Source organism: Pistacia vera, unplaced genomic scaffold, assembly GCF_008641045.1.
Source record: "Pistacia vera cultivar Batoury unplaced genomic scaffold, PisVer_v2 Contig430, whole genome shotgun sequence".
NCBI lineage: Eukaryota > Viridiplantae > Streptophyta > Magnoliopsida > Sapindales > Anacardiaceae > Pistacia > Pistacia vera.
Window position 1 is genome coordinate 1,178,575 of NW_022196258.1, and position 19,079 is coordinate 1,197,653.

The 19,079-nt window shown below is 38.2% G+C and overlaps 1 protein-coding gene across 1 annotated transcript; it reads left to right on the forward strand.

Moving 5' to 3' along the window:
* The first annotated feature begins 17,451 nt into the window (after positions 1–17,451).
* On the forward strand, positions 17,452–18,573 carry LOC116143470 (class V chitinase-like). Its single transcript, XM_031428930.1, has one exon. It carries the CDS (start codon positions 17,452–17,454, stop codon positions 18,571–18,573), a length of 1,122 nt encoding a protein of 373 aa, XP_031284790.1.
* Positions 18,574–19,079: the final 506 nt, after the last annotated feature.

Consider the following 19,079-nt stretch of genomic DNA (forward strand, 5'->3'; position numbering starts at 1 on the left):
GGGCTCTTCATATCAAGGAGAGCTTGGATTTTGTCACGGTTGATCTCTAATCCCATCTGGTTAACCATATACCCCAAAAATTTTCCCGAGGAAACTCCGAAGAAACATTTAAGGGGGTTGAGCTTCATTTTGTACTTTTGGAGGATGTCGAACATCTCAGCAAGATGCGCTATGTGATCTGAAGCAACATGCGACTTGACTAGCATGTCATCAACATAGACTTCCATCAACTTCCCGATCTGCTCGAAAAACATTCGGTTAACCAGTGGCTGGTAAGTTGCGCTAGCATTCTTTAGGCCGAAAGGCATAACTCTGAAGTAATACAGCCCCCAATCTATAACAAAAGAGGTATGCTCTTCGTTCGGTGCATACATCAGAATTTGATTGTGTCTCGAGTATGCGTCCATAAAACTTAGTAACTCGTGCCCGGTGGCGACATCCTTGAGCTACTCGATCCTTGGTAGGGGAAAACTATCTTTTGGGTATGCTTTGTTGAGGTCTATGAAGTCAACACAGGTCTGCCACTTGCCGTTGAGCTTCTTTGCTAGAACTGGGTTGGCAACCCAGCTCAGATAGAGAGCTTCCCAGATGGACCCATTCTGAAGGAGATTATCTACCTTGATTTTCAAGGCAGCATATCGTTCTGGATCCATCGCTCTTCTCTTCTGGCGGACCAACTTAGCCTCACTGTCGATGTTTAGGGCATGGTAAATGACATACGGGCTGATCCCGATCATGTCGGTATGCATCCATGCGAACACATCGATGTTTTTTCTGAGAAAGCTAGTCAGGTCGCTGGTGAGCTAGGGGTTAAGATTGCTTCCAATCCTCAACACTCTGCTAGGCTCGTTTTGGTCGACTGACACTTCAGATAAATCCTTAACTAGCCTACTGGAAGGGCATTCCTAGATACGAGGATCCATATTATCCTCAGTTGGGACAAGCTGTGGTTCGATCCGACTGATCGTCATTGCCTGTTTGGGAATGCCACGAGAGATGCCTTTCCCCTTACACGCCATCTACATTACCCTTACATAGCAGTCGCGAGATGCACACTGAGATCCGCTTACTTCCCTTATTCCCATCGGGGTGGAGAACTTCATCTTGAGATGGTAGATCGAAGTGACTGCTTTGAAGTTCCTTAGTAGAGGTCGCCCTAGGATGCCATTAAAAGTGGACGGGCAATCACTACTAAGAATTCAGTGATCTTGGTCACCTCGTCAGAGTCACCCAGTGTGACTAGAAGCGAGATCGTTCTCTTGGGGATCAGGTGATCCCCTGTAAAACCATATAGGGGGATTGAGGCGGGCTTCAGGTCGGCCTCATCCAATTTCATTCTTTTGAAAGCTTGTTGGAACAGAATGTTCACAATGCTTCCATTGTCCACCAACATTCTGTGGACATTACAACGCCTTATTTGGGGCATGATGACGAGAGCATCATCATGGGGATGATGTAATCGGACTGCGTCTTTTTCAGAGAAGGTGATTTCCTCCTCTATGTGAACCTTTGGTGGTTGTTGCGTCGTGTTCATCATGCTGATGGGGTCGTGATGGGCTGCACGAGCATATCTTTTCTGGGCACCTCGCGAATTCCTTGCGAGATGCGGTCCTCCAAATATAACTCGTATGCTGTAGATACCCTTACGACCATGATGCTTCTTGCTTAGTTCCCCCTGATTTTTCTCCCGTACGGGAGCAGAGTCATCAACATACTCTTTGAAATGCCCTTGCTTGATAAGGTATTCGATTGTCTGCTTGAGAGCTCGACACTCATCGGTGTGATGCCCATTGTCCCGATGATAGCGATAATATTTTTTACTGTTTCTGGATGAAGGGGGACCTTTCATGGGCTCAAGCTCCCGAAACAGGTCGGCCTCTTTTGACTTGTCGAGAATGGCCAAGACAGATGCATTCAAAGAGGTATATTGATTCCTGTCGCGATCGCGACAAAGAACTAGAGCATAAGACTCCTTGGGCTTAAACCGTGGTTTCTTTCCTTTTCGCTGATCATCATTAGCCCATCTGTGATCAGTCCTCCTATTTTACCCTCGATCAGGTGCACCGCTTGAAGTGCCGGGGTCGTGGCATGGAGAGCCGCCATAGAGTTCTCAATGCGGAGCTATTTCTCCATAAGGTTGTAGAAGTGGGCGAGGGAAACATTGTCCTCTGATTGTAGCTCTTTCCACATATCTATCTATGGACGAACTCCCACAATGATGAGAGTTCGAATGGACTCTTCGGGAGTGTGAGCTACTTTATGGAGCTCCTTATGGAATCTGTCAATGTAAGATTGGAGGGACTCATCCCTCTGTTGCCTTATGTTGCTGAGGTAGCTCAAAGGCATTGAGAACTTCCTGTTCGCTTAGAAGTGTCTCAGGAATGTCGAGCTCATCTGATTCCACGAGCTGATCGATCCCGCTAGGAGTGACCTGAACCATCGCTTAGCATATGAAGTTAGAGTTACTGCTAAGGAACATCATTTTGCTAAGTCAAAAACTTGGTGAAGTTCCATTACGTCGTTGAATTCGTACAGGTGATCTTGCGGATCAGAATTCCCATCGAATGCCCACATGTCGGGCATTTTGAATCTCGATGGGAGAGAGGCGACTAGTATTGCTAGAGAAAAGGGAGACGCCTCTATGACTTGCCCTCGCTCTTTTTGTTGAGCCTTTAACTAATCCAGAGCTCGCTGCAGCTCCTCAATCTGAGGTAGCGGAGCTACCCGTGGATCACTTTTCACAACGTGGGTTCGACCTTCATGGTTACAGTTAAGGAATGACCATAGGTCAGATTCCTCCTCGCCTCTATCGATAGTTCTGACCAATCTCAACACACGTTGGCTAGAGTAGTGTGATGGCGCTGCATGGTTTGGGAAACTTTCACGACCTCGACGGTGGTACGAATCGACCTGCGGAGTGTGGGAGACGACGATCAGAATTGTCATTTTGGCGATAATAAGAATCTCCCCGCCTTGCACTTTTATGGGAGTGCTCGCGCGACGTGACACAGGACGGCTCAGGTCGCGACATGTCACCGAGCCTTAACGCCCTGAGTATTTTACCGGGGGCGCAGTCAGTGTTTGCTGGCCCCTCAGAGCCTCTAGGTTCGTCGTATACCACTTGCTTTCCCTTTCTTTCATGCGCTGCAATGAGCGCGGCATGGGCTTTTGCCCTTTTCTGTGCTTTCATGCGACCTGCAGGAGTTTTTGGCGGTTGCACCGCCTTATTTGATTCGGGTGGCATGACTCCATCCAATCGGTCCAGCCTTTGGCTGACCGTTTAGAGAGTATTGTTGAACCTCTCCAGGTAGCTCATGACGGCTGGGTCAAGCTGTGAGCTTGAAGAGATATGCCCTACGGTATTTTGTGGGACGGAGGGCACCTTGGGAGAAGTGTCATCCTGTACCTGGAGGATATTCTCATCACCATGATTGGTTCGCTCAAATTCGAATCGGCGAGCCGTTTGCTATTGTGGGACTGATTAGTTAGAGATTCTCCTGATGAAGAACAAGCACTAAATCAGACCCTCCTTCTAGCGCCAAATTGTTGACGCTTGATTTCGACACCAACTAAACACACGTGTGAAATGCTGAGCTGACCCAGAAGACACACGTGAATGGGATTATGGAACTGAATAAAATATGAAGAACAATGTTTAAAGTGGTTCGAATGCTTAAGTAAGCGAATTCTACGCCCACTAGTATTGTATTAATATATGAGATCAGATCGCATTCAGCGAGCTGATTTACAAGTGATTGCAAGAGAGAATATATGTGCTATTCCAGAGAGAAATTAGCTAGTCCCATAAACGGGAGAGGAGCTCTCTATTTATAGTGGGATGAGTTGAGGTAATGATTATTAAATATGTGAGTAGGTTAGATTGCCATGCAAATCCTTCCTTGTGTCCCGTTGCTCACCTGCTCGAGTGATTTACGCGATATGTGCAGGGATTGGACACGTGGACCGTCTCCAGCCTTTCGTTAGTCTGGCACATACCTACTACACTGGCAGGAGCATGCCGCTCATGTCAGCATGCAATGTGGCTGCACCTGGATGGCTGTAAGACTTACCTAAGCTCTGACTGCTTATGTTGACAGGACTCTGTGTCAGCCCTACTTTTTCAGGCATAACATAATCATAACAAAGTTTTCAATATTAGCTTAAAGTACCATTTTTTTCATTGAATCTTTAACTAAATTTCGTCCCAGCTTCACCATCTTTCGTGTTTATGGTTTTCGCAACTGGGGTTGTTGAGAGATGTTAATTTGGGATTGTGTATACTGTTATTTCTTTATATCTTGCAAACATTTGGTTGAAATTTCTTTTATTAGTTTTCTATGTGATTTTGTTGGTCATCTGTTTTGTAACAAAGATTTTTGGAAATTGAATTTCTTAGAGATCATTTAGGGGAAGTGAAGCAGAAGAATGCATTAGGAGATGGAAGGGGCAGGAGGGTTCTTCAAGATATTGAAATTCAGTAACCGAATGAGCCCTACAAGGAAAGGTAAAATCTCTCTTTTTGCCTCCTAATTTTGTTAATTCATAATTCCATACTCTATTTTAAAAATTGAATATTATCCATGGTCTGTTAGAGATAATGAATTCAACCATGGATATTATCTCTGATTTAACTTTACGTGAGTTTTTAGGTACTACTAAGGAGGTTGAACTACAGATAAGGCAGCAAAATAATTAGAAAAACGCTATGTATATAGTTTTTCCTTTTCCCCTATGTTATCAATAACATAATTAAAATAAAAGTATATAGTTTTCAATTCTTGCTAAATTACAAACTGACCATTTTAATCCAATCTTACATCACCTGTATTTTATCAAATTAAAGGGGGAATGTGAAAGATTTGTACTGAATACATTAATTGAATGCATGTGAATCATCCCTATTTTATCAACCCCAATAAACAGAAAACACGGGGACCAATTAATGACATCCTAAATGGCAATCATATAACGATTCTCAACAATCCTACATGCCATGAGAAACAACATGGTGTTGCAGGTATATTTTTATTTTTTGTATTATCATTGCATTATGAATGACGTTATGTGAACACATTACTAAATTAAATAACTCATAAATAACTCATTTTCGGATCCATCAAGCTGAAAGTTACTTGAGTGGGAATCGAGTTAGTCCAAAACCCAACGGACCCAACTGTGTCCAATATTTTTACAACTGTGGAGCAAGCCATTGGCCGTCACATCTATTGAAATATTGAATTCCGTATGCGAAAATATGAAGTTTCTAATAAACTCATCTCTTCTCCAAATTAGAGATAGGAAAAGGTCAAGTTTGAAGTCACCACCAATATGAAACCAAGTTTTTTTTTTTTTCTTTGGTAGTTAGGGTATCTGGGCCAACTTACGTGTATCTTAACTAAACTTCAGAATCCATTGAATACTCTACAAGTCCAAAGGACAGGTAAACCACAATGTTATTGTGGTAGGTGGCCCCAAGGATTGAACCCAAAAACTCAAGAAAATGAGTAAATCTCCTTGACCGTTAAATCAATCCCTTAAAGTTAAAGGAAACCAAGTTGCCATCAATATATATGTTAGACATTCAACAACCAAAACTGAAAAGCAAAGCAACTTTCTAAATGGCATCCAAGATTGTGATTATGGTTTTTCATATGCTCCTCTATTCATGATTGCTCAGGGCTGGGTATATCTGGACGTCTCAAGAGTAATTCACTATTTCTGACATAAATTCTACTCTCTTCACTCACATTGTTTGCACTTTTGCTGATCTCAATTCCACCTCTACGAGCTTTATGTATCGCCTTCAGATGAAATACCATTCTCTGTCTTCACGGACACTGAGAAACAAAAGAACCCCTTAGTTACTACACCATTCTTTATCTATACCTTGTTCTAACTTTTCTTAATTGGCAAGCAACGATTCTCACATAAAATCTTTGATTGACTCTTCATATACCCAGCATAACAAAATAAAATCTTTGATTGCTAACCAAGCTGTTATGTTTATTCTCTAATGTATAGCTAATCAATCCTTTTGTCAAACTTCCTGATTAACTTTGTTGAGTGAAGCTTTAAACGGTGTCGTATGTGAGAATGGTTTCTTGGTTTATGTATACCTTGAAATCTTTGATTGACTTTGTTGAGTGAAGCTTTAAACGGTGTCGTATTGCACCTGTCAATACGCTGTCATTTTAAAGTTAACTTAAGTGACGAATCTCAGCCATCAGATTCGGCTTGATCTAATGACTCCAAACAGCCCAGCAAGTCAAAGTATATAAAGCCAAAAATCAGAGGAAAACAAACAGTGATTGAAACTCTCTCTTTCGCGTTTTGCAACAGGGTTAGGGTTCTTTTTTGATACTTTTAATCAAGTCTTGTAATCAGGTCTCAGTTTTTGGGAATATTGTGAGTAGAAGGATTAGGTAGTTCTTCTGGTGTAAGCATTCTGTTTCTGGGTTTGCTTATTGTGATTACAGAGAGATTTGAGGGTTTGTTGTAACGAGTTGAGAGTTGGGTATTTTGGTTGTGATTTGAGTTGTACTTGTAATACTTTGATCCTTATAGTGCAGTGAGTCCCAGTTTGCTTGGAGCTCAACGTGGATGTAGTTTATTCCATTGGAATAAGCGAACCACGGTAAAAATCTTGATTGTGCTCTTGATTGGTTAGTCTTGTGATTGAGTTTGTGAGTGTTTATAGTTAGGTTTGAATTCGGTTTAAATCCCAACAGTGGTATTAGAGCGAGATTAGGGTTTTTCGGTCTGATTTGAGTGATTCTTGAAACCTAGGGTTTATACAAATTAGGGGTTTCTTTATAATCAGTCAAATTGGTGTCTTAGGGCTTGGAAAACCTTATATTATCCAGTCAATTTCTTGAAATTAGTTCGAATTCGATCCTAACCAGATTAGGGTTTCTGTGTGAACCCTAAATCCAAACAGTAACCCTTCACCATTACTACTACTCGAGTTGAAATCACCCAATTTGATGGGAAAATTGATTTCAATAGTTGGAAGAAATAAATGAAGGCATTGTTATCTCATAACAAGGTAAAAGTTGCACTGGAAATGGATGCAACCAAATGGTCTGAGGAAAAACTGAAAAAGAAAGCAGAGGTGGATGAGGAGGCATATAACTTGATCATAATGAATCTCTCCGATAGTGTTCTGCGAAAGGTAGACGGCTTTGAAACTCCAATTGCCATATGGGGTAAACTCGAATCTTTTTATGCTTTACAGTCTACCCCTAATTTAGCCTACTTAAAAGGTGTATTGTTTGCATACAAAATGGATAGCTCTAGGACTATTGATGAAAACCTAGACGAGTTCTTGAAGATGACCCAAGTGTTAAAGGGTACAAATCAAGAACTCGGGGACTTTAGTTTATCTATGATTCTGTTGAACTCATTAACTAAAGATTACCAGGTTGTAAAAAATGCCCTACAATACATTGGCATTGTCCCAAGCATGGACTTAATAGTCTGAGGACTAAAGGCCAGAGAATTAGAAATTAAAATATAGAGAAGAACTGGTAGTAACCTATTTGTTAAGGGAAAGGGTGATCTTAACCAGATGAGCAATTCTACCCAGTCTGATAATGGTTCTAGAAATAAGAAAAAGGGAAAACAAAACTATAAGGCCAAAGGAGAAACCCAGAAGTGTTTCTTTTGTAATAAGGCTGGCCATTTGAAAAAGAATTGTTATGCCTAGCTCAAGAAACAAAAACAAGGGAACATTGAAAGCAACCTAGCAACCTCTAAGTCCAGTTTAGAAGAATCTGAAGTACTAACTGTTTCTAAAATAGAAAAAATAAATGATTGGGTCTTAGATTCTGGGTGTTCATTCCATATGAGCCCGAATAAAGATTGGTTTCAGAACTTTGAGGATACTAGGTTAGAAACTGTTTATATGGGTAATAACAATGCTTGTAAAGTCCTAGGAATAGGTAATGTAACCCTAAGACTAGACATTGGAAAAATTGTCATGTTGACTAAGGTTAGGACATTCCAGAATTAAAGAGAAACCTAATTTCATTAGGTACATTAGATGAGTGTGGATGCTGTTACAAAGCTGAAAATGGGTGCCTTAATGTATATAAAAATGTATTGTTTAGGGGTGTAAAACGAAATGGACTGTATATACTGTGTGGAAATTACTGCCGTGACTTAAATTTTGCTTTGCTTTCCACTAACCTAAATGCTACAAAAAAATGGCACTTAAGGCTAGATCACATGAGCCAGAAGGGCCTGGACATCCTCTATAAGCAGGGCCTATTTGTTAAGGACCCCATTGAACCCCTTGAGTTTTGTGAGACTTGTATCATGGGTAAGCAACACAGGCTGAGTTTCCAAAAGGGAACTCATCTGGCTACTAACTGCTTAGAATATTTGCATGCTGATTTGTGGGGACCTGAAAGGGTCAAATCACATGGGGGTAGTAGTTATTTTCTATCCATAGTAGATGATTTCAGTAGGAAGGTGTGGGTGTTTTTACTTAGGACTAAGGATGAGGCCTTGAGTAAGTTTAAGAGCTGGAAGGTCCTAGTAGAAAACCAAACTGACAAAAAGGTTAAAACCTTTAGGATCGACAGTGGCCTAGAGTTCTGTAACTTGGAATTTGACTCTTATTGCTCTGAACAGGGCATCCTAAGACATAGAACAGTTAGGAAAACACCCTAACTGAATGGGATTGCTGAAAGGATGAATATGTCCCTTTTAGAAAAGGTTAGGTTCTCCTCTTCACCTTCAACCTACCAAAATCCTTTTGGGGAGAAGCCCTCAACATTGCAGCCCATTTGATTAATAGAAACCCCTCAAGTGCAATCAATTTTATGTGCCCTGAAGAAAGATGGAGCAATAGGAAACCTAACCTATGATATTTGAGGACCTTTGGGTGTACTACCTATGTGCACACCAATGAAGGGAAGTTAGAACCTAGGTCACTCAGGTGTCTGTTCCTAGGCTACCAAGAGGGAACAAAAGGGTATAGACTTTGGGAGAGGAGTGCCCCTAGGGTTAGGATAATAATCAGTAAGGATGTAATCTTTAATGAAAAACTATTTCCTTGCAAAATTACTAACCTTGATACAGGATCAGCAAACAACCATCCAAGAGAGTCCAAATTAAAGTGGAGCCTGCTGCACCTCAACTTGACTTGGAGCAACTGGAAGCTGGTGTCAATGGATCAGACTTGGACCCTGAGTTGGAAGAAGAACAAACTGTAGAACTTGATGAACACCAGCTTGACCCCTTAGCACAATACCAGCTGGCAAGAGACAGAAGTAGAAGAGAGATCAAGCCACCAACCAGATATTCCTATGCTGATCTGATCTGCACAGCCCTGGTGGCAGGGGCCCAAGTTCAGATGACAGAACCAGACTATTATGAATAAGCAGTTAGATCCAAAGACAGAGAAAAATGGCAAGCTGTAATGGAGGAAGAGATACTGTCCCTAAAGGTAAATGAAACCTGGTCTTTCGTTCCAAATCCCAAAGACCAGAAATTGGTTGAGTGCAAATGGTTATTCAAATTTAAGGAAGGTATAACCTCTTCTGACACTCCTAGGTATAAGGCTAGGTTGGTAGCTAAAGGCTACACACAGCGGGAGGGATTAAACTTTAATGAGATATTCTCCCCCGTTGTGAAATACAAGACCATTAGGATCATGTTAGCCATTGTTGCCCATAAGGACCTAGAATTAGAACAGGTGGATGTTAAGACTGCATTTTTGCATGGGAATTTGGATGAGAAAATTTACATGAGATAGCCCACTAGTTTTGTAGATAGGAACCTACCCAATCATGTGTGTCTACTTCATAATTCATTATACGGACTGAAACAATCCCCTAGGTAGTGGTACAAATGTTTTGATGCATTCATACTCAGCATTGGTTTCAATAGAAGTAAGTATGATAGCTGCTTTTATTATGCACTCTCTGATAACATGCCTTTATATCTGTTACTGTATGTGGATGACATGCTCTTAATTTGCAAGTCTAAGTCTAGGATAGAAGAGCTAAAGAAAAAATTGAACTCTGAATTTGATATGAAAGATTTAGGACATGCAAGAAGGATTCTAGGCATGATCATAAATAGAAACAGGAAGCATAATGAACTAAAAGTGCATCAGACTTCATATTTACAAAAACTGGTGACCAAATTTGGCATGACAGGTTTTAAAGTAGTGACTGTACCCTTGGCTAGACATTTTATGTTAAGTAAGACTCAATGTCCCAAAACAGATGCAAATTTAATTAAAATGGAAAATATCCCCTATGCTAATGTAATTGGGTCTGTCATGTATGCCATGATTAGCACTAGATCAGACATTTCCTTTGCAATTTCCCTCTTAAGCAGATTTATGTCAAATCCTGGTTTTGAACATTGGCTTGCCCTCAAATGGTTGCTTAGGTATATTAACAAAACATTGGATGTTGGCTTGGAATATAGAAAGAGACTTGACTCACTTGATTTTGTAGGTTTTGTAGACTCTGATTTTGCAGGTGACAAGGATTCAAGGAAGTCAACTACTGCATACTTGTTCACCTTGGGAGGAAATTGGGTAAGCTGGAAATCTCAGCTCCAGCCAATCATTGCCCTGTCCACCACTGAGGCAGAGTATGTGGCTGTTACAGACGTATTCAGAGAAGCTCTTTGGCTCCAAGGATTACTATCAGAAGTAGAGTTGTTGGATGGTACAGTTACTGTCTATTCAGATAGCCAAAGTGCTATCTACTTGTGCAAGAACTCGGTGTATCACGAACGGACCAAACATGTTGATGTTAAATACCATTTTGTGAGGGAGCTAGTGGAGAAAGGAGTGATCAGCCTTAAAAAGGTACCAATTGAAGACAACCTTGCTGATATGGGAACAAACGTGGTCACTCTGGCCAAGTTCAAGCACTGCTTGAACTTACTGCATGTCAAATGACCTGCGGATATCGAGCTGTGATAAGCAATTGGTGATGAAACTGCACTGGTAAGGTTTATTGGTTCTCTTGGTTTGATGATGTGTTAAAGCTTCAAGGTGGAGATTGTGGAGTGAAGCTTTAAACGTGTCGTATTTCACCTGTCAATACGCTGTCGTTTTTAAGTTAACTCAAGTGATGAATCTCAGCCATCAGATTCAGCCTGATCTAACGACTCCAAACAGCCCAGCAAGTCAAAGTATATAAAGCCAAAAATCAGAGGAAAACAAACAGTGATTGAAACTCTCTCTTTCGCGTTTTGCAACAGGGTTAGGGTTCTTGTTTGATACTCTTAATCAAGTCTTGTAATTGGGTCTCAGTTTTTGGGAATATTGCGAGTAGAAGGATTAGGTAGTTCTTCTGGTGTAAGCATTCTGTATCTGGGTTTGCTTATTGTGATTACAGAGAGATTTGAGGGTTTGTTGTAACGAGTTGAGAGTTGGGTAATTTGGTTGTGATTTGAATTGTACTTGTAATACTTTGATCCTTATAGTGCAATGAGTCCCAATTTGCTTGGAGCTCAACGTGGATGTAGTTTATTCCATTGGAATAAGCGAACCACGGTAAAAATCTTGATTGTGTTCTTGATTGGTTAGTCTTGTGATTGAGTTTGTGAGTGTTTATAGTTAGGTTTGAATTCGGTTTAAATCCCAACAGACTTCATATACCCAGCATAACAAAATAAAAACTTTGATTGCCAACCAAGCTGTGGTGTTTATACTCTAATGTACAGCTAATCAATCCTTTTGTCAAACTTCCTGATTAACAGGCGTAAAATCAGGCCCTAAAACAGAGCTAACGAAATTCTTAACGAACTCTTTTCTTTTGAAACTTGAGCAGTTGAATGTATGTTTCAACATTGGAATCCTGCTGAAGTTGAACAATGAGAATGATTTGTTGCAGAGATATGAAGAGATCCTCTCCCTGGTGAAAGAACAAGTTCATATTTCTTGGAATGAGCTCTAAGGCCTTCATAGATGCTCTGCTTTTGCATATTTGCCCAAGTAATGTGCTTTCTGTTTCGCCGATTTTCGGTTAATGCTATTTCAAAATTTAGAGGAACAATTAGCAATGATGTTTTACATGATTTCATTGAACCTAAATTGGTTGAACTGTAATTGATTAACAAGGAATACAGAAACTACACCTAATAAATTTGATCCGCACTGCAGCAGAGCGAATTAATCCTGTCTAGTTTGCCAGAATTTCGGGCACAAATTACCAATCTCAGAATATACGTTACATAATTCATCTAGCTACAAGATCTGAAAGTGTTACATCATTAGTTGAAGAACTGCTCCCTGAATGACCTTCCAACTGTCCTATGTATTTATCTTCCTCGTTTTGTTTAGAGAAAGCAGGCTTCCCTGGAAAAATGACACCATGTTTTTATTTTTGAGCATAGTGAAAACTTCCAACATGGATGGTTGATCAACTGGATTTTCCTGGACCCATAACAGAACAACTATTTGCAAACATCTCATTAATTTACAGGATGAATATGTATCATCTTGTGATTCATCCATAAACTCCATATTTTTGCCATCAATCCACTGCTTATATGCCTGAAATCATCAAATTATAAATTCTATTGCTAAGTACATTTTGATATACATAACTTGCAACCAATATTAGCTTTTAAAGAAATTAACTTACATGGCCCAGAATATGCTTAGAGAAGCATATACTCAACTAAATCCAGCGTGTATAGTTTTGGGATTGTACTCCTACAAATCATAAGTGGAAAACAGAATTCATCTCTATATGCCCTGCATGAAGATTTGAGCCTTGTAAAGCACGTTTCTACAATAATAAGCCATTAATATTGTCAATCAAGGCTAAATTTCCATATAAGACTACATTATATTTGAGACCCAATATAGAAATCCTAGTTCCGCCTCTGATTGAGGCCTGAGGGGCCCTTTCTGAATTTGTAGCAGTGAAAGTTGACAAAGAAGGTGACTTCTTCTCTATAAATTCGATACCAATAAACTTGCTTTATGCAAGTTTCCTTCATGGCATGTAAATTTGTTATAAGTATTGTCCTCCATATTCCCTCTCTTCAACAATATAATATTGCAACCTGCATAATCATAAGCTTGGATCAAAGCCGGTTACTGGTATAAATTAAGGTACCAATTTCGTCACTTCAGAGATTAATTCTGCTCTCTTTACTCACCTTCTTTGTGCTTTTGCCGATCTAGATTCCGCCTCCTACGAGCTCTCTATTCCACACCTTCAGATGAAAAAAAATTATCCATGTTAATGTGCAGATATCTTCGTTCAAACTGTCCTGTTTTTTATGTTTTTGTCTACGTTAAACATGTACTTAGAGCTGGGTTATTTTCTTTGGTGAAAAGTGGGAACACCTTGGATGCATTTTATTTTCAAGAAAAGCTATGTATTCACTTTGTAAAGGTCTGAAACTGTGAGAAAAAGGAAAACAGAGTATAAACAGCCTGTTTTATGTTAATGAATCAACACTTTTGGAATAGTAGCAACAGCAATTTGAACAGAGAAGAGTGCTGAAAGAACCATTAATATTTAACTCTTGCTGCAAATTTTCTACGGCTCACTCAGTTATTTGTTAACTTTCCTTTGACTGTGTTTATTAATTTGAACAGAGAGAGTGCTGAAAGAATTACGTAATATGAATTTATTCATCCTTTATTGAAAAATTTATAGATTAAAAATGAAAGATCGATGAAGGGTAAGCCTCCTGCTGGGTAGGATATATAATGATTTTTTATCTCATATATTCTCGTAATTTTTTGTCGTGACATAATGTTGCCGATGTGAATTATATGCATCAGCAACATTATAAATCACTACCGGCCCCTTTATTCATATATATCTACTTGGAAGTGTGCATTTATATACATTAGAAAATCTTTACATATAGGGTGCGTTTGTTTTCAGGAATATTTTATTACTAAAAAAATAAGATTATCAATAAGATAAATTATACTTTGAAGATTAAAGGGAATATTATATTATACATATAATGGATATAAATAATTAATATGTTTGGTTGATAGAATAAAAGAATTATAGAAGAACCTTTTATTGAATTGTCATTCTTTTTAAATATTATAATAATAATAATATTATTATTATTATTTTATTATTTATATTATTACTTTTAACTCCATATATTTAAGAATTTAGCTAAAATACCTTAACTATAATAAAAATTTAAAATTTGATAAAATATTAACTTTGGGTGGCATGGTTGATTTGCTAAAAGAAGAAGGAAAGATACCGATATCACTTGAATTGGTTGAAGATTGCATGGATTGTATTATAGTACAATGTATTTATAAAATTTACATTGAGAGAAACACATTAAAGAGAATGCAAAATTTTATACTTTTAAGATGACTTTGCATATTCTCAACATTACATAGATATATGTACTAGTTTTTGTTAAACTATTTCAATCTCTTTATCAATGTCTATACTTGGATTTGACATGCTCTATTAATTAATTATTAGCGTATTGCATACTTTACCTCTATACCACTAGCATTTAGTTATCCTTGCTAAACACAAATTTATTGTAAAGTATCTTTGTAGATCGTTTTATAATATAGTGATCATTTTTCATTTTGGGAAGAAAAAAAAATCTCAGCTACAGAGGATAATAAAAGAGGAAGAAATAAGACAAATTTGCTAGTAATCGTCCTGATTGTTACAATAGCAACTGTTCTCTTACTAGCAGTTGTTATATATTATTGCTGGGGGAGAAAGCACAAATTTGAAGGTAACATTTTCAGCTTCAAGTATTTTTCATTTATAACACACTTGATAATTGTTTAATGTTTTCTCAAAGTTTTAATTATTTCTCTATTTTTTTAATGTTAGGGATAGTGAGTAATATTGCTGCTAAAGAAGATAAATTAAGAGCTGATGGAGAGTTTAATAGCGATGTTCCCACTGTTAAGCAATATCCTTTACCTGAAATTGAGGCAGCTACCAATAGTTTTTCAATCGAAAATAAGCTTGGCCAAGGTGGATATGGTCCTGTTTACAAGGTACAACATTACAGGGCAATTTATCCTTTTTTAAAACACAATGTTTCTGCACTACCTAAACATTTTATTCTTCACTTGATCATCAACATATTTTCAAGAGTTACAAGAAAATTAGTTTATTTAGCTAAATAAAACAATGAATGTATTTTACTAGGGTATCCTCGAAGATGGTCAGGAAATAGCAGTGAAGAAACTTTCCAAAACTTCAAAGCAAGGGTTTGAGGAATCCAAGAATGAGGTTATGCTTACTGCAAAGCTCCAACATGTAAATCTTGTCAAAGTTATACGTTTTTGCATTGATAAAGAAGAACACATATTGATCTATGAGTACATGCCGAACAAAAGCTTGGACTACCACCTTTTTGGTACAATAATTTCTCTCCAACTAACTTATTTTTGCAATTTTGCAGCTTTGAAAACATTGATTAGAGTATTACTAATTTGGTTTTATAATAAATGCAACCCTTGTAGACGAATTCTTTGGATTGGACAAAACGTGTTCAAATCTAGGGGATTATCCAAGGGCTATGTATCTCCAAGAATATCAAGATTGACTATTATTCATCGAGACCTGAAACTTAGTAAATATTATTGATGAAGATATGAAGCCTAAAATATCAGATTTTGGTATAGCCAAAATTTTTGAGGAAAATGATCATCAACAAAGCGAATCATTGGAACATAGTAGTAAACATCAACCTTCTTTTCTTCTATATTCTTTGTAGCTTGCACTTGTTAAGACACATGCTTAGCACACTATCTCTAATAATTCAATGCAGTGGTTATATCCCTCCTGAATATGTCAAAGCGGCATATATTCAACTAACCTTGATGTCTATAGTTTTGGGGTTCTACTTCTACAAATCATAAGTGGAAAAGAGGTTTCATCTTTATATGCCCCATGAAGACTTGAGCATTCTAAAGCATGTAAGTTCCCCCAAGAACAGGCCATTAATATTACTAATTAGCATTGGAAATATTAATTCGATATATATATTTTCATATAAAATTTCAGACATATGAGTCGTGGAAAGATGACAAAGGCATGGAGTTTGTGGATCCATCATTAGATGATACACAATCCTCCTGTAAATTAATGAGATGCTTGCAAATAGCTCTACTATGTGTCCAAGAAAACCAAAATGATAGACCGTCCATGTTAGAATTTCCTCAATGCTCAAACTGGATCCACAAATACAGTAATCAGCCCCAAGAAGTCTGCTTTCCAGAACAAAGTGATGAAAAGAAAATGACAAAAGTTCAGGATTAATTTTGGTTGTGACGCAACAATTCTGAAGTGGTTGCAAGATGACTCTAGGCTTTTCAAGACCAATATTTGGCGGTCCTTGGAGATAGGGTAGGAAGCTGCTAATTTAACCATTAAATTTTTCGCAATATATTGAACCTATTGCCATTAACATGGATGCCAACTATGAAAGCGATTAATTGGTTGTGGTTTCTTCTTGTATTATATGGATAATTCAAAGAAAAGGCCAATACGATGACTTTGACTTGAGCTTTCATTTTATTGGTTTACTTTAAGCTTATTTTTTGTCTTTGATAGGAAACTAACATTCCAAGAGGTTCAGAGGAGGGCATCAAGTTTGTTAAGATAATTGGGTATAGAAGGTTAGGGCATGGGATTATTCCAAAGTTGTATTGGGAGGTTCCTAGCTCTTCGAAGTGCTAGAATTATCTTTTCTTTGTCCTAAAAATAAATTTGTATATGAAAATATTAGAATCTCATATTTGAATCTCACATCCACCAAATGTGTTACTTTAAGGAAGCTGCTTAATTTGACCATTATAATTTTCTGCAATATTTGAACCTATTGCCATTAAACTAGGATGCCAACTATGGAAGCGATTAATTGGTTGTGGTTTCTTCTTGTATTATATGGATAATTCAAAGAAAAGGCCAATACGATGACTTTGACTTGATGCTTTCATTTTATTGGTTTACTTTAAGCTTATTTTTTGTCTTTGATAGGAAACTAAACATTCCAAGAGGTTCAGAGGAGGGCATCAAGTTTGTTAAGATAATTGGGTATAAGAAGGTTAGGGCATGGGATTTTTCACAAAGTTGTATTGGGAGGTTCCTAGCTCTTCGAAGTGCTAGAATTATCTTTTCTTTGTCCTAAAAATTAATTTGTATATGAAAATATTAGAATCTCGTATTTGAATCTCACATCCACCAAATGTGTTCCTTTAAGGCAAGGGTTTCTCCCACCTATAGACCCCACTATAAATTTTTCTAGCCATGAAAATTGACCAAGAGCATTAACAGTGAGCTATCTTCTCTATAAATTTAGTGGTATTTAAGGCCAAGGGTTCCCCACCAATCAGACCCCAATATAAATTTTTCTAGCCGTGAAAATTGACCAAGAGCATTAACAGTGAGCTATCTTCTCTATAAATTTACCATAGCCATACTTAATTGCCATGAGCTTTCTTCGATGGCGAGCAAAATTATTAATACCTTTCGTATTTTCCTCTCTTTAGAAATAAATCAACCAGCAAAATCACTAGTTTGGGTAAAAGCCGGTTACCGGTATAAAGGTACCGGTTTTGCCGTTTCGGAGAATAATTCTGCTCTCTTTACTCACCTTCTTTGCGCTTTCAGCTATCTAAACTCCACCTCCTACGAGCTCTCTATTCCACGTTCCGATGAAAATAAATTCTCCACCTTCACAGAAACTGTGAAACGAAAAAACCCATCAGTCGCTACACTTCTATCCATTGGGGGGGTTCTATCCATTGGGGGGGAAACTTCAACCCTTTCAACCAGCTATCCTCTAATGGCGAGCAATCCTTCTTACAGAAAATCTTTCATTGCCTCCACGATGAAAATATCCAGGCTTTACGGCTTTGGAGGCCTAGACCTTGCTTGGATTCCCGGATTATTAAGCTCTAACATGACTAACATGGGCACTCTCTTTCAAGATTGGCGAGCCGCAATAGAATTAGAGGCAAAAAAGTCTAGCCAGTCACCACTGATTTTGACCGCGAGGGTCGATTATACATCAAATGGTATACGTCCAGGAAGTTACCCGACACAGTCGATACAGAATTACTTGGATTGGATTCATGTTCAAGCTAGTGATTACAACAGGCCAGAGTGGTCGAATTTTACAGGGGCTCATGCAGCTCTGTACAACCCAACCAGTATTCTTAGTGGCGATTATGGTATAAGAACCTGGATTGAAGGAGGAGTGTCCGCAAATAAGTTGGTTTTGTGTTTGCCTTACTACGGATACGCCTGGACGCTGTTAAATCCAAAGAGTAACTGTATTGGCGTAGTAGCTATCGGACCAGCCATTACAGCAGATGGGTTTTTGCGGTATTATCACATCAAGAATAGCATAAAGGGGAATAAAGTCATTCAAGTTAAGTACTATGCAGATTATGTGGTTAATTACTGCACAATTGGGAACATTTGGATTGGTTTTGATGATGTAAAGGTGGTGAAAACTAAAGTTTCTTATGCCAAAGAGAAGGGGCTGCGCTGTTACTATGTGTGGGAAGTCCCTTATGATGATGACTGGGTGCTTTCTGAAGCAGCAAGTAAGCAATATTAATTCAATGGTTATTGTCATCTTGCCCATCATTTACGGTTATTACTCTAGTAATGTCTGTCTATAAGCAGCAATATTGTTGATATGGTTTATACTTCTCTTAGCCTTGACGGATTATCGGCTTCTGCCGACTTCTGCGGTTATATGTATTTTGTAATAGTGAAAAACTACGCAATAGTGAACTGTTGTCATCTATTTTGTATTTATTGCAAATTTCTAATACTCAATAAAAATTCTCTATTTGAATGGTAGGTGTACTTGTTTAATTAATCGTGTATCTTCTTTAGTCTTCTGCTTTTATTATTGTGTGTATTTTGGTCGTAGTTTTAACAAATATACCATGTAAAATGTGCAAAATTTTTTGTTACATTCCACACTGCAGACAAATGACTTTGAGATTAAGTTTATAAGATTTGAATCCTCATAATTAAATAAATGTGTTTAAGGTGAAGAACGTTTAAATGATATTACAAGTTTGTCATTACTTTTCAGTATGGAAATAGCTAGGA